General features: G+C 39.8%; 1 protein-coding gene across 2 annotated transcripts in view; it reads right to left on the reverse strand.

Annotated features, from left to right (window-relative positions):
• Positions 1–16,338, reverse strand: part of LOC122621981 (DEAD-box helicase Dbp80) — a 120,165-nt gene that overhangs the window by 76,626 nt on the left and 27,201 nt on the right. For both annotated transcript variants that reach the window (XR_006326258.1, XM_043800045.1), the window contains exons 3-4: positions 14,193–14,324; positions 13,921–14,116 (exon numbers count right to left, since the gene is read on the reverse strand). Coding sequence is in view for 1 of the 2 variants with exons in the window: in XM_043800045.1 (XP_043655980.1) it covers positions 13,921–14,116; positions 14,193–14,324 (328 nt within the window). In the remaining variant the exon portion in view is untranslated. The remainder of the gene's footprint in view (positions 1–13,920; positions 14,117–14,192; positions 14,325–16,338) is intronic.

Raw genomic sequence — 16,338 nt, forward strand, 5'->3', positions numbered from 1 at the left:
AGAGCGAAAGAGCGGGTACACAATGCAGTTTAAGTACAAAAACAACACCAAAAACTACGGACAACGCACTAAAGGGAAAGTAAACAAAACACAAAGACAGAAAGAGAACAGATTGAATTAATGTATTTAAATAATGCACAAATCTCAAGAGATTCACTTGCAAAGCGAACGGAACTTCAACTAGTACTGAGTACGAAATTAAATTATTCAAAAAACCACGCTGAATTTGGAAAAAACAAAAATAAATTTGGAGCGCAGAAAAAAAACACGACCGTTCGCTTTGAAGCTTTTATTTCACCGGTAAGCTTCCCTGCCTTAACGTAAGCCTCGGTTGATTTATCTAACTTTTGTTTGCAAATATTCTTAGAAGCATGATTTCTTAAAAATTTGATCTCAACGTTGGTAGAATTTTCTTATATATACATATTTTTTTTTTTTTTAATTCCTTCTATTCCACTCGGGAACTTAGGGCTTCTACGAGAGCTTTCCATCTAACTCTATTTTGAGCTGTCTGTTTTGCACTTTCCCATGTGGTGTTTATTTGGGCTAGTTCTTGGTGAGCGGTTCTTCTCCAGGTTGCTCTTGGCCTTCCAACTCGCCTGCTTCCTTGGGGGTTCCAATCTAGTGCCATCCTCACAATGCTACTCGGGTTCCTTCTGAGAGCGTGCCCAATCCACATCCATTTTTTCTTCCTTATTTGTATATGAATCGGGGACTCGTCTGTAACGCGCCACAGTTCTGTGTTGGTTATTCTGTTTGTCCAGAATACCCCACATATGACTCTCAGGCATTTGTTGCTGAAAGCCTGTAGCTTCTGCGTCATTTTCTTCGTGGCGAGCCATGTCTCACTTCCGTATAGCAGTATGGATTTCACACACGCATTGTAGATCCTGAGCTTTGTTCGTCGGCTGACTTTTCGGTCTCTCCATATGCGGTATAGTCTCCCAAATGCTGAGCGGGCTTTGCCAAGACGACTGGAGACATCATCATCCACTCCACCACTGTTGGATATGATGGTGCCAAGGTATGGGAAACTCGTAATGAACTCGATTGGGTTCCCATTTATGTTGATGTTTCCTTGGTTGGAGTGGTTGAAGCGCATAGCTTTTGTTTTCGCTATGTTTATCTCGAGCCCTACGCTGCTGGCTATCCTGACGAGGTCGTCACTTTTCCTCTGTATGTCGCCGAGTCTGTGCGATATGAGACATATGTCGTCTGCGTAGTCCAAGTCCTCAAGGTGTCTGGTGAGGTTCCACGGGATTCCGCGCTTGGAAGAGCATACTTCGCTCATTAACTCGTCGACTACGATGTTGAAGAGGAGTGGTGACAGCGGGCATCCTTGCCGAATTCCGGTGTTCGTCTGGAAAGGTGCACTAGTTTTTCCATTGTGCAGTACCGCCAGGTTGGCATCGTCATACATCGATTTGATGATGGCGATGAGGTTTGCAGGTACTCCTTTTCTTGCAAGTGCTCGCCATATTGCTGCTCTTTCAACTGAGTCGAATGCCTTCTTGAAGTCGATAAACAGGAGGTAAAGCGGGGCTCTCCATTCCACAGCTTGCTCGGTTATTATGCGTAGTGTATTTGCCTGGTCTACGCAACTCCTGTGTGGTCTGAAGCCTGCCTGTTCGTCTCGAATTGTTGGCTCAATTTTTTCCTGGAGGCGTTCGTTCAGAAGTGTAGCTAAGATCTTGTAGCTGGTGTTGAGCAGTGTTATCCCTCTCCAGTTGTTGCAGTCACTAAGGTCGCCTTTTTTTTTTTTTTTTATATACATATACATATACATATAGTATATGTTTCGTATAAATACACACTCTTTTATAGTAGCCCTAAGCATTTATGTTTTGTACGTATACACACTCTTTTATAGCAGCCCTAAGCTACCCTGACCTATATATGTGTGTAAAACGATCGAGCGAACGAAAGAACAAAATAAAGGGATTCAGTCTTGCGACTGATCTCGAACTGAACGGACGTGTTTCACTCTGCTACAATATGTTTATGTCCATATATACTCTACGTGTATATGTTTATATTCGTTTATATATGTACATATACATTTTGGATTGGTTGTTGACAGTTTACTTAAACCCCAGAAGTATAAAATAGCCGATCCCTAGACAACGACAATTACGACAACGAGATCGAGAAGTGCAACGACTACAGATTAAGAAGGTGTCGAATTAGCGAGATGGCAAATTCGCAAAGACAACGAGGGGCAAGAGCGCAATCAAGGGGAGCGAGGTTCTGAACGACGGCAGGAGATTTGTTTGTTATACCCGTTACTCGTAGAGTAAAAGGGTATACTAGATTCGTTGAAAAGTATGTAACAGGCAGAAGGAAGCGTTTCCGACCATATAAAGTATATATATTCTTGATCAGGATCAATAGCCGAGTCGATCTGACCATGTCCGTCTGTCCGTCTGTCTGTCTGTCTGTCCGTCTGTCTGTCCGTCTGTCTGTCCGTCTGTCTGTCCGTCCGTATGAACGTCGAGATCTCAGGAACTATAAAAGCTAGAAAGTTGAGAATAAGCATACAGACTCCAGAGACATAGACGCAGCGGAAGTTTGTCAATTCATGTTGCCACGCCCACTCCAAAGCCCACAAACCGCCCAAAACTGCCACGCCCACACTTTTGAAAAATGTTTTGATATTTTTTCATTTTCTTATTAGTATTGTAAATTTCTATTGATCTGCAGAAAAACTTTTTGCCACGCCCACCCTAACGCCCGCAAACCGCCCAAAACTGCCACGCCCATACCTTTGAAAAATGTTGTGCATTTTTTTTCACATTTTTGTTCGTCTTGTAAATTTAACTCTCTATACCAAAAAACTTTTTGCCACGCCCACTCTAACGCCCACAAACCGCCAAAAACGGTCAGTGTTGTAATTTCTCTTCGCACTTTTACCAGCTGAGTAACGGGTATCAGATAGTCGGGGAACCCGACTATAGCGTTCTATCTTGTTTTTTAGTTGAAAAAGGAAGTTATGCGTTCTGCCTGTGTGGCTGCAAGAGCGATAAGACGACGATAAATTAAAATAATTGATCTTTAAATACTAATAAAGGTAAAAGTATTAATAATAAAACCCCACATTTATAATGAAATTTGGGCGCTCATTTGGAATTGAACAAATTTTAACGGTAAGGAACCATTGTGAACGGTATTGAACAAAAGTAAACAAAATTGATGATGTTAATAAAAAAAAGTTGAACGTTAAGTGGTGTTAAAATTGCGCGTTTAAATAATTTCATAAGACCTAGCTTACGCTCAAGCCAGAAAGAGAGCATATATGCACTGCATAAATTTGTGATCAAGAATGAAAGAGACAGAAGTAATCGTCAAAAACTACGAAAATTTACTGGTTTCGATTTTACCGAAAATTGCCCGAGAGATGGTGCAAAAAAAGAATACGCAGCAGATAATTTGACACAGGCTAACTTTGTGTCAATATGCAACAATATGTACAGAAACGAACACTTGCACGTACACATTGTTAATGTAATATTGGCAAGCCGAAGCTGGAAAGCTGCAATGCTGTTCTAATTGGTAGTGAATTAATTAGGCAGTGAAAATAATTGGAAAATTTAAACATAAAATTCTGATTGATGAAGAGGATTATATGCTAGATTTTTGTGTCGTTCCAATTAAATTCCTTGATATGCTATTAATGGTTATACCCGTTACTCGTAGAGTAAAAGGGTATACTAGATTCGTTGAAAAGTATGTAACAGGCAGAAGGAAGCGTTTCCGACCATATAAAGTATATATATTCTTGATCAGGATCAATAGCCGAGTCGATCTGGCCATGTCCGTCTGTCCGTCCGTCTGTCCGTCTGTCTGTCCGTCTGTCTGTCCGTCCGTATGAACGTCGAGATCTCAGGAACTACAAAAGGTAGAAAGTTGAGATTAAGCATACTGACTCCTGAGACAAGTTTGTCGATTCATGTTGCCACGCCCACTCTAACGCCCACAAACCGCGCAAAACTGCCACGCCCACACTTTTGAAAAATGTTTTGATATTTTTTCATTTTTGTATTAGTCTTCTAAATTTCTATCGATTTGCCAAAAAAACTTTTTGCCACGCCCACTTTAGCGCCCACAAACCGCCAAAAACTGTCAGTGCTGAAGACTCCTTCGCACTTTCACTAGCTGAGTAACGGGTATCAGATAGTCGGGGAACTCGACTATAGCGTTCTCTCTTGTTTTGAATTATAATGGTTTACAAGTGCAAAAAATAAAAATAATAACGAACACAATATTCCTAACATTTGTGTTGAAGTGGACAAATGTGTTGTTTGACATTAACGAGGCTGTGAGCGAAAATTCTAAGCAAGAGGTACGTGACCCTATTGCAACCTATGAACCAGTCAAAAGAAAATCAACAAATGTAGAATTGTGCATTGTGCTAAATGATGACTAGCTTTTACGGAAACGCGTATTGTTGATAAACAGATTGAAGAGTGGATTGAGAATGACATAATTGAAGAGTCAACATTCGAGTTTACAAATTCTATAGTACTCGTAAAGAAGCACGACGGTTCTGCAAGGCTTTGTGTAGATTATTATTATTATTAATAATAATAATATATTTCGAGACCTGTCACGCAGAGACTTTGCGTTGTCTTATGTAGATGATATAATTACCAAGACCGATCCAAAAGCTGTAAACCACTGGAACAAAGTTATTGCGATGTGCATAGAATATGGTCTGCAGCTCCATTTAAAAAACTGCAATTTTATGAAGATGCACATTCATTTCAGGGCAACGTTATAAAAAATAGCTGAATATACCACCCATCTGAGATATTCAAAGCTGTATCCACGTTTAAGATGCCCCAAACTATCAAACCATTAGACAGTTTTTTGGGCTTGACGGGCTATTTCAGGAAGTTTACACCAAACTACAAACTACTGAGTTGACAAAATAAGGCTAAATTTAAATTTGATTTGGACGAAGAGAATGCAGTTAATATGAGAACCCTGTTTTGATTATTTATAATCAGAATATTGTTGGATTCGAAACAGTTTTTATTACAGATGAACGTCGACGATGGTCAACTGCATTCTGTGTATTTTATGTAAAACAAGATATGTAACAAGAATGTAACTAAAAACAGTCGGGTTCCCCGACTATCTGATTCCCGTTACTCAGCTGGTGAAAGTGCGAAGAGAAATTACAACACTGACCGTTTTTGGCGGTTTGAGGGCGTTAGAGTGGGCGTGGCAAACAGTTTTTTGGCAAATCGATAGAAATTTACAAGACTAATACAAAAATGAAAAAATATCAAAACATTTTTTAAAAGTGTGGGCGTGGCAGTTTTGGGCGGTTTGTGAGCGTTGGAGTGGGCGTGGCAAAAAGTTTTTTGGCAAATCGATAGAAATTTACAAGACTAATTCAAAAAAGAAAAAATATCAAAACCTTTTTCAAATGTGTGGGCGTAGCAATTTTAGGCGGTTTGTGGGCGGACAGACGGACATGGTCAGATCGACTCGGCTATTGATCCTGATCAATACTTTATATGGTCGGAAACGCTTCCTTCTGCCTGTTACATACTTTTCGTCCGTACTAGAATCTATGGTTTTATCGCAATCGCAGCAATCTCTACAAGCTTTAACGAATTTCTCTGCATCTTTATCGATCTTTAGCCACCATACTTTGGAGCTCAGGCGGCGTTTCATTGCTGTCCTCCGTGGTCTAACTCCAGTATTCGTACTCTCAAAGATGTTGGACTATACGGTTTCCCCTCAAAAGGAGCTGGCCAACCGTTGAGAGCTCGTTACGAAACGAGTAGAGGATAGCGATCTGGACGAGGCGTAGGATGCTGTATTCCGACCTTAGATCGGTTCGTTCTACCGCAGGCAGTTAACAAAGTCGAGACAGCGCATCTGATATTTTGTCTTTTCCTGATTTTTAGATAACGGTAAACCTAACTGCTTTGAATTTTAATAAAACGGACCCGAGGGAAACCGGGCTAGCATCCGCAATCACCCGCGTTCGATGTTTTGTATAGAAATATAATAGCTTGGGTACCTTGGGTAACAAATTCTTTAGGATGTTGAAGGCATTCCTCTCAACTACGCCCCAGGTGAATTTGTTTTCGGTTTTCAGCAGCTTCCCGACGTAGGTTACCAGACCGAGAAAACTCCGTGTTTCCTCTTTGTTCTTTGGGTCTCTAAAAGATCGTATGACGTCAATTTTCTCGGGATCGACTTCTATTCCCTTGTCGGATAAGATATGTCCAAGGAATTTTAATTTGTTTGTCTTCCAGACGCACTTCTCTCTATTCAGTAGAACATTGGAAGATCTTGCACACTTCTTTTATGGCGTCGTCGAATTTGAGGTCAAAGATGATGATAGCGTTAGGTACTGTAGATAACATCTGCTCGAGAAGGCGTTACAAAATTTCAAGAGCAGCGTTTACTCGAAAGATCTGACGCTTACATTGGAAATGTCCCTGTGAGGTTATAAACGTTGTTATCTCCCGGCTAGGTTTATCAAAGCCCACATGGTGATAAGCGTTCTTGATGTCTAGGCGTGCGAAGAGCTTAGCCTCCTTGAGTCTGGTCATGGTAAAGACGAAGGTTGTCAATGCATAGTTTTGCCGTTGGATTGCTTTGTTTCCCAGTGCGGATGTCCCCGTTCTCCTTAAAGGCAAGAACGATGGGAGAAATCCAAGCGTCAACACAAGGTTTTTTTTGAGATTTTCCATGACCTTGTCCTCGAGATCTGCCAGAACTCGTCTCACTGGTTGCTGAACGTGTTTTATGTCATAATCGATGGAAAGTTTTACTTTGATGTTTTTCCATTTTGGGAAGGGCGCCATTTCTTCAATCCGGATAATGTTTCTTCCCAGTCGGAGGACTTTTAACTCGATGGTCGTGTCTCTGCCCAAAAGAAATTGTTCCCCATTTTCAATGACGTAAAATGAAGCAATCTCTTCGGTACCTGGCTCAACCGAAATTGGGGCCTCGAAAATACAGATTACTCAAGGTAATTTATTAGAGGCATATGTTCGGAATTGCTTTTCGAGTGGGTTCTTACGTTAATTACTGTTGCTTTTCTCTTTACCAGCTGAGACCAGTCCTCGTGGCTAATTTGCAGCCCGAGTCGATGATTAGGGGAATTTTACGGCCTTCCACTCGGCATTGTATGAATTCCACTACATCTTCGGCGTATATACTTACGAGGGTTTTTTAAATTGCTCCTGTCGGACTTAGGTAATCAGCCGTTCAGGTTAGTTCGGCATTTCCTGCCGAAGTGTCCAGGCTTCGAGCATTTATTCCAGGTGCCATTTCTTGCCGTACATGATGGGTGAACAAGCTTTCCCCACTCTGCTTAAGAGCGCGGTTTGCAATTATATAAATGGGTTCTGAACCTGGTCTTGATGTCATTGCTTTTGATTCCTTATTGATCTGTTCCTCAACTTTATCACTTCTATTAATGAATTTTCGTTTCCCAGGAATCTTTTCTTCAGGTCTAGAGGTGTCCACACAGCTATGATTGTATCTTTAAGGCATATGTCCTCAATCTACGATTTTGAATATCCGAACGTACATCTTTGCATTGGCTGACGGAGTCGCAGCAAGAAATCAGTAAATCTTACTGTGCCTAAAGGAGTAAGGCCTCTAAATAGAAGTCACTTAAACGTTGCGTTGAAGTGTGAGAAGTGTTTATTTAGATGGCCGATGAGGATTTTGTAGATGTTTTCTTTATTTTCGTCTGTGGGCTCAACCAGCGCACCAAGTAAAGAATATACTACTGGCTGTTGCTGAATTCCCCCCAAAAGTAGTAGCTTACTCCGCTTCTGCTTTTCGGTTTCAATACCCTCGGCCTCGAGGTATATGGTAAACGCCATTTCTCCTATTCATTTCGGAGAATGGCCCTGTCAATCGCCTCGCACTGAAACGGTTTTATGGCACAGTCAGTCATTTCCAATATGGGACCTAGAGCTGGGATTACAACGAAAGCAACTATTAGATATATAACATGAGTTGTAATTATTACCCAGCCTCAGTTCAATAATATCCCAAATTTACATTTAGGGTTTAGTTGTTTTCGTTTGTTTTTTTTTTCCTTCTTCGGCTTGTGGATGGCAGCCTGTTTTGGGCTTGTACAACTCGGCTTAATATGCTTTTAACTGTACCATTACTCAGCTTCTCTCTTTAGAACGTGTATTGCGTCGGTCGGTCAGTGATAGTACGCGGAACGATACCCAGAACAAGTGAGCGTCGAAGCGGGCATCCAAGGAGGATCTCCACAAGCGAAGGACAAGCAAACACAAGGACCTAGTGTGGTCACAAAGGGACGTTGGAGTCTTTGGGCGGCAAAGGTGGTTCGGGGAGGAGCGCTAGCTTATTTCACGGACGATACACCCTGCCCCATAACATCCTAAGCCCCAGTCGAGCCGGCACGGATACGCCGTCCTTTGTCAAGCGTCACTAAATAAAGGTGGTTCTAATCAGTTGGTTACACACCGTTTATTCCTTCTCACCTTTTCCTTACTATTTCCATGTACCATATATGCCGGCTGACACATTTATGACGATTTGACGACTTGCAATTCATCGTCTTTTTTTCATTACCTTCTTCTTTTTCTGATTTGCAAATTTAACAAATTTTTTTTTAGTTATTATTATTATTTACCGATTTTTCTACTCGTTGGCAATGTAATAACCCGCTTCTTAAGTGACATAACACACTTTAGGGATATCGGTTGAAATCCATTTATTACTAATATCGCTTAGTTTAATAGTCCTGCGGTTGGCACAACGTGTTGCTCTGACGTCGCTGCTCTTCCGATGCTTGATTGTTGGCAATGACCGTCTCCACACTGTAATGAAATGCACAAGCGAGTGCCCATGACAGATGTCATATTGCTGCTAAGAAGACAAAGGAGTTAATTTACCGAGAATTTTGTACGTTGTGCGTTCTGCCTGTGTGGCTGCAAGAGCGACAAGACGTCGATAAAGGCGACGGTGTTCTTAATTAATGGATCTTTAAATCCTAATAAAGTTAAAAGTATTTATAATAAAAACCCACATATATGGTTTATATATGTAAATTTGTCTATATATGTATATGGGAGAAGATGTATGTGGGAGAAGAAAGGCCATGTTAGTCCGTCATTATTTATTTCTCTCTTATTTTCCTTTACGGCGCAGCGATTCGCAATGTTACTTCTTTTAAGTAGTTCTACTGTCCTCGTCCTTTTGTTCTTCCTTTATCTTTGATCTTCCTTTATTTTCATACTTGATTACACTGAGAAACTTACTATTGATAATTATGTCTAGTAATACAAAATAATTATCCGACACGTATATATGTATATATCGGGTCGTCAGGATTTGGGGTGTTGTTGGTCATTGGTTCTTCAATAGTTGATCGATTTTGTAAGGCTGCGCGCATCAACGAGTTCACATGTCTGCTTTGGCTTCTAAACATCAACTGACGCTCTCTCCTCAAGTAGGTTCATCTTGTTGCATTTTTCTGTTTGTCGTATTGCTATCGCACTTTAACGAAGCAGCACAAGTGACCACGTTCAGCCAACAACTCTATCGGTCTCGCTATAACAGATACACATATTCCCATTCTCAGATAATTTGTCGCTTTACTCCCATACATTGACAATAAATGAAATAAGCAGAACATCAAAGAACACAAGGAGAAGAAAAAACAGTACAGTCTGTCTGACATACGAGTTCCCCGACTATACCCGTTACTCAGCTAGTGGAAGTGCTAGAGTCTTTAACACTGACAGTTTTTGGCGGCTTGTGGGCGTTAGAGTGGGCGTGGCAAAAACGTTTTTGGCAAATCGATAGAAATTTACAAGTCTAATACAAAAATGAAAAAATATCAAAACACTTTTCAATAGTGTGGGCGTGGCAGTTCTGGGCGGTTTGTGGGCGTAAGAATGGGCGTGGCAAAAATTGTTTTGGGTAATCGATAGAAATTTACAAGACTAAAACAAAAATTAAAAAATATCAAAACCTTTTTCAAATGTGTGGGCGTAGCTGTTTTAGGCGGTTTGTGGGCGTAAGAGTGGGCGTGGCAAAATGAATCGACAAACTTGCGCTGCGTCTATGTCCCTGGAGTCTGTATGCTTGATCTCAACTTTCTAGCTTTTGTAGTTCCTGGTTCTTTAACCAGTAATACATCAAATTAATAACTTGTTTTAATAATGCCTGTTATTATAAGCCACATATTGATCGTCCGCCAGTTCAAACATTGTTAATCATTTATTTAAATAAATCATCGCCTCACCTAGACGGATAACACTTTGTCCCATACTTATTGTCTCACCTAGACGGATATCTCTTCATTAATCACTCATTGTCTCACTTCGACGGATAACTCACAGCTCATCGGATAACTCACATTGGCGGGCTTTCCTCTACATTTTCGTTATTCAATTCGTTTGGAATTTCAACATCTGTTCTGAATTTCGGATACAATTTGGATTCAATTGGAATCCAATTTGAATTCATTTTTCAATAACGCATAGTCACCTACGTGGTGTTTAACAACAGCAGCCTAACTGCTTTCAGGGTTTTCGTGGTTTGTCATAAGACGCTAAGGAATTCATATTTTTTGTAGCATGACCTCCAACTCTAATGCTTGCCAAATCTATTTCGCATTCTATCTAGCAAGGGGGAACTAATCCAAGGGGTCGGGCCTGTTTGCCAATTAACATCACCAACGGAATTGCCTCAGTGGCACGACAAATGGTACAATTCAGTTGAACTTCGCCAAGAGCGTCCTGCCATGATCGTTGACTCGATTCTACCACTGACAACAAATTTTTCATCGTACTCATCTCTCGTTCAACCTGCCCATTTGCACGACTGGCAATCAAAAACAGTTTAATTTTTTGTGAAACAGAACTCTGAAAACTTAGAGCTGGTGAAACATTTGCCCTGATTGGCGATGATGAGATATGGCCTGAAATCTTTTGGCCTGAAATCGAGAATATGGATCTGGACATGTGGTTTCAACAGGGCGGCGCTACGTGCCACACAGCACACGCTACGATGGATGTTCTGCACGAGCAATTTCCGGACATGGTCATATCGCGCGGAGGCGACGTAAACTGCCCACCGAGATCGTGCGATTTAACCCCGCTGGACTTTTTCTTGTGGGGTTTTCGAAAGTCGCAGGTCTATGCCAACAAGCCGCAAGCCACCAATGCCCTCAAAGACAACATACGCCACGCCATCGATCAAATACAGCACGATAAGTGCGCCAGAGTCATCGAAAATTTAACATTTCGTGTGCGCGCCACCAACGGAAGCCGTGGCAGTCATTTGAATGACAATTCATTGTCACTATTTCCATTATCTTGGTGTCTAATCGTTGCTCAGCGAAAAACCAAGTACTTGGAATTTCGGACAGATGTACTCGTTTTTTTGGGAATTTGGGGTAATGTTGGGGTAACAAGAAATTTCTTGACAAGAAATTGACGTGAGCCATATTGCCCTCTCGATATTGAACATCAAAATTAAAAAACTGCAAGTAGGCCCACCAGTGGTGAAATCTGGGGGTTGAATCGACTTTTGTTCTTGAAGCTTTTAATGAATTAAAATCTGTGTAGACTACGAACTCGCGGCCGAGTAATGACGAAAATGCTTGTCAAGGTTTCCAACTCATAGAAGTGGAACCTGGATTCAACATAGGTAGTCGTTTTGCTGAAGTATTCGATCACATGGGGTTTATTGTCTGATGTCTTTAAGCTCAGCGTTCCATGTAAAGCTACCGTTAGCAGATGATAGCGAATACAAAGGGTTTCTAATCTGGGAGAAACTAGGCTCGAATTTGCAAAAATGCGAGGCTAAGCCGAAAAATTGTCTAACGCCAATGACAGTTTGAGGAGGAGGCCAGGAAATTAACGAAGCTATATTTCGTGAATTAATGCGAATCTCTCCCGCTCGTATTTCATAACCTAGATACTGAACCGTTGTTTTGAGAGAACTACACTTGCTGCGGCTAAAGATGAAACCAGCATTCGTAAGAACATTTAAAACAGTTCTTAGCCTTTTCAAACCCATCTTGGTTGGTGACCCTGTCCACTATCGTCCATGTAAAAAATTACAATAGAATAGGCAAGATCACCAAGTACATACATTCATGACTGAGCGCTGGAAGGCAGATGGCGCACTTTAAAGGTGCCTTTTGGCCTTCGTCAGAAACTCAAATTGACCATCTGGTGTCACAAATGCAGAATATTCCACAGATTCAGAGTGATTCGAAATTTGGTGAAAACCAATAGCCATATTCAAACATGAAAAATAATTTGCTCCGCGAAGTCTAACAGTTTGGTCACTGATAAGCTGCAACAGGTATTTATTCGAAATCGTATTCGAATTCCGTTCCCTAAAGTCAACACAGACACGGTCCTATCTGTTCTTCTTTTTGACGAGTAACATGGGGCTAGCAAAGGCAAAACCACTTGGGCGAACAATATTACATTTTATTAACTCGCCCACATGTACTCGTACTATTTTCCTCTCTTCAAGGCTGAGTCTGTAAGGTCGGCGCTGAACGGTCCTAGTCAATAACACGAATTTTCATTTCACCTGTATTTACTCGAGTTTACTCGAGGTATCCCCTTGGTAAATGCAGCTGAGTGCTTTTCAAGGAACTCAAGCAATCGAGCTTTTTCATTATCGATCAATTCAGGTGAAATGTCAGACAATGTAAACGAGTCTATATAAATAAATTACTGAGAAATTTTACAACTTATCAGATGACAAAACTACTCAAAAGTAGTTGTTGTCCTATCAAAAGATCACTCTTCAATAGGTTATTCGAGACTACATGAAATAATATTTCCATAGTATTTTCATTAGTGGTGATTTCGCCCAAGACTTGAGGGGTGGAGTAGGGTCTTGAAGGCAGAAAACTGTTTTTTACATCGTACATTAAAAAGTAGTAATTGAACTATATTCTGTGAAATATCGCCTCAGAAAAAATACATTTTGCGGTGTACGTCATACCTGAGCACTGGATCATCAGATATGAAATAATCAAAGTTTTTCCATCAAATATGTCCCTCTAGGTATCCCTGTCGAGTTTTTCCTTTTTTTTTTTAAATTGTAGAACTTTTTACAAGACTTGAAAGTGAAAATACCGACTTTTGGCCAAAATTCATGACTATTGTTGTTAATAATAAAAAAAATTAAAATCAAAAACAAAAAATCTCGACAGCGTTACCTCATAAATTATGTAAGGAAATACTGTAAGAAATTTGAGAACGATCGGTTGAATAGATTTTGAGATACAGAGTGCAGCGATTCAAAAAACATTGATTTGAGAAAAACGCGTTTAAAGTTTTTTTTGCTGTCTTCCCGCTGAGCGGTTACGCTCCGTTTCCGAAGCGCTGGAGAAATAAGTCCTGAAACTCTTTCCAATTCATACCGTGATACGAAATTTGCATAAGCCACTGGGTTGCTCAGTGCCATGCTCAATTTACTACCTTGAAGGGGCTGCACACCACTTTCCTGCCCCTACGTTTGCAGCTTCAGTGTTAAATTTCGGTAGAATTACATCATGACTATGCTGCTGCTCACGTGCCGGCGTTGCTTGCATGATTTTCGCAAGTTGAGCGAAATTCCGATTTTGCATTTCGAGAACTACACGCCACGAGAAATTCCAATATTTCAATATATGGCAGGACAAATAATAAAATGGAAAAAATTTTCAGTTCGACTCGGCTGATTAAGAATATATTATATATACTTTAATACCCTGTTACCTAAGGAGTATCGGGTATTTTTATACCCTGGATTATACCGGTTAGGAACAAATTAAAAAATTATATGTTGTTGATTAGTTAGTTCTTCCCCTTTGAGAAGAAATTAAAGTATGGTAGCATTAATTATAAATAAATAAATATTTTTTAGTTTTTATACGAATTTAAGTACCTGAGGATGATTTAAGCTGACGTTGACTCGGCTAAGCATGGCCAATACAAATGCAGCTGTTTTGCCTGTCCCAGACTGGCTTTGTGCTATCATATTTTGTGGTGGATCTGCAAGTAGAGTGGGCAACGCTGTTTCTTGAATTTTTGATGGAGTATTAAAACCCATTGCGTAAATTCCCTTTAACAAAGACGCCTTTCTAAAAAATATAATTTTTGTAGTAGAACTTTATAAAAGTTCATGCAGAAAGAAATAATTCTAATCCGTTTACTTACAGGTGTAAAGCTTCAAATGTTTTCACGGAATGTAAGGGTGAATTTGGGTTTTTTTGTTGGATGTCGAGAGATAATTTTGTGTTCACCAGCCCCTTTCCCAATATTTTTATGAGGAGACTTGTTTCAGCTGGACTAAAAAATCAAAGAAAACAAGTATTTTAAATAGTTGTGTGTTCGTTAATCATACTTAGAACTAATTCAAATTATGTGAGAACCCTAAAGTTGATTTCGTCAACTATCAGATACCCCTTACTCAGTAAGGAGAGACGGGGGAAATTAAAACCGAAGTTGATTGGAATCACTAGCAGTCACACCATACGAGAAAGTGCACCATTTTGTGGCATATTGACAAATTCGAAAAGCAAATAACAAAATGAAAAAAATCAACAATGATCGATTTGGCCAAATGCGTCTGTCTGTATGAAAAAGAAAGTTGAGAAAAAGGATGCAGAGACGTAGACGCATGACATAAGCGCAAGTTTGTTGCCACCCCTACTCTAAGAAACCCTCTGGGTTTATATAAGAGTTGAAGAGAGAATTTAAAAGTCTACAGATTTTTTGATGGTAAATATTGCGAGGAAGCCTTGTGCAAGCCCCGTCAAAATTAATCGACCTTATCTCTGGAAACATTAATTAATTTTGAATGAGTCGTTTTGTAATTCGTCAAGCCTTTTACCTTTTTAAAACAATACTAGAAAGGTATTTCAAAATTTACGACTGTTTACGACGTTTTAGAAAACTTATAACGTTGAAGATCTTTTGCACATATTTCCTTCTTTATTCTTTATTTCCTTCTTTAAGATTTTCAACTTGTGTATTCGATGGTTTCCGATATGTTGGATTTGTCTTCCATAAAAAAGGACAAAAATAGAATGCAATCAATTATAGTGGTAAATGCTATAACTCATATGTAGATTTTTTATAGGTTGTATAGAATAACCTTCTTCTTACAATTTTTATACATTTTGCCACATATACTCTAAACGATAACTTCCTTTTGAACGCGTTTCAAAGTGTTGAGCCCGTCTATACTCTGGCTCGCGACAAAATTCGTGTTCGTCTCAAAAAATGTCAAAAATAGAAGGGTTTTTCTTTGAATTGTCGGCTATTCCTATTACGTTCCATTTGCAGGAACTTTGTAGGTAAATTTGGTCACACTCAACACACAAAAAAAGAAAAAATTAACTGTATCACTAAACCTTTGGAGCTTACTTCAATTGTGAAGTAGCGGCTAGCTAGCGTGGAGCTAGTAGGCAGTGTTTTGAATGCGTAGCTTTATTCGCGGACTTAAATTCCGAACTCTGCTGATCCTTGTTGTAGCTTGCTCCTCGTAAAGTGCTACGTCCTGCTCGTCCTGATCGACAACACAGACTGTGTCGCCTCGAGTGACGGGGTTATTAGTTCTAGCCAAAGCTCTTTCCAGAACTACCGTTTAAGAATATCCCGTAAGCACGTTTTCACAATAATTCGAATATTCATCATAAGGTTAACAGCCGACATAACTATAACAAAAGCCATATAATTGGGTTGGTGTCTTCTCGTGAACTTTCAAGAGTTCTTGATGGTCAAGAGTTTTCTGGATATTGAGAAGCTTTCGGTAATTACCTGCATTGCCTTCGCTAAAAAAGGTGTACTAAATACGTCAAAGTTTACTAACTTTAAACTGAAGAACGTCTCGGAATATACGGTTGATTATATCCCTAAGAGAAACCGATATCAAATACTTTCAGCTCTATTTTCGATGCATGTTTCGATGATGCTCGTTGCAACAAAAACAACATACATATGTAAGGCTTTTGCTTTCAATTTTAATTTTATGCGCTCACATTAGACATCTGCATGAGTGGCGAAAAAGGCACATTCAAATGCACAATGCCGAAAATGAATGGAATGAGAATGAAAGCAAAGTCAAACTGGTATGAGTGAGTGAGTGAATTTACGTACGACTCAGTCGCACAACAACGAAACAGATGGAAATGAATTGAATGGAATGAGAACACAGTAAATTGAGACGCTTCATTCGAATGATTCGAGTGACAACTGAAAACAATGAAAAAGAAATGAAATTTGTTTTTATAGTTGTAAATAGTAAATTAAAACAAAACGTTACACAAATACATACAGATTTGTCGGCTTCTTTTGAAAA

Source organism: Drosophila teissieri, chromosome 3R (genome assembly GCF_016746235.2).
Source record: "Drosophila teissieri strain GT53w chromosome 3R, Prin_Dtei_1.1, whole genome shotgun sequence".
NCBI classification, from domain to species: Eukaryota; Metazoa; Arthropoda; class Insecta; order Diptera; family Drosophilidae; genus Drosophila; species Drosophila teissieri.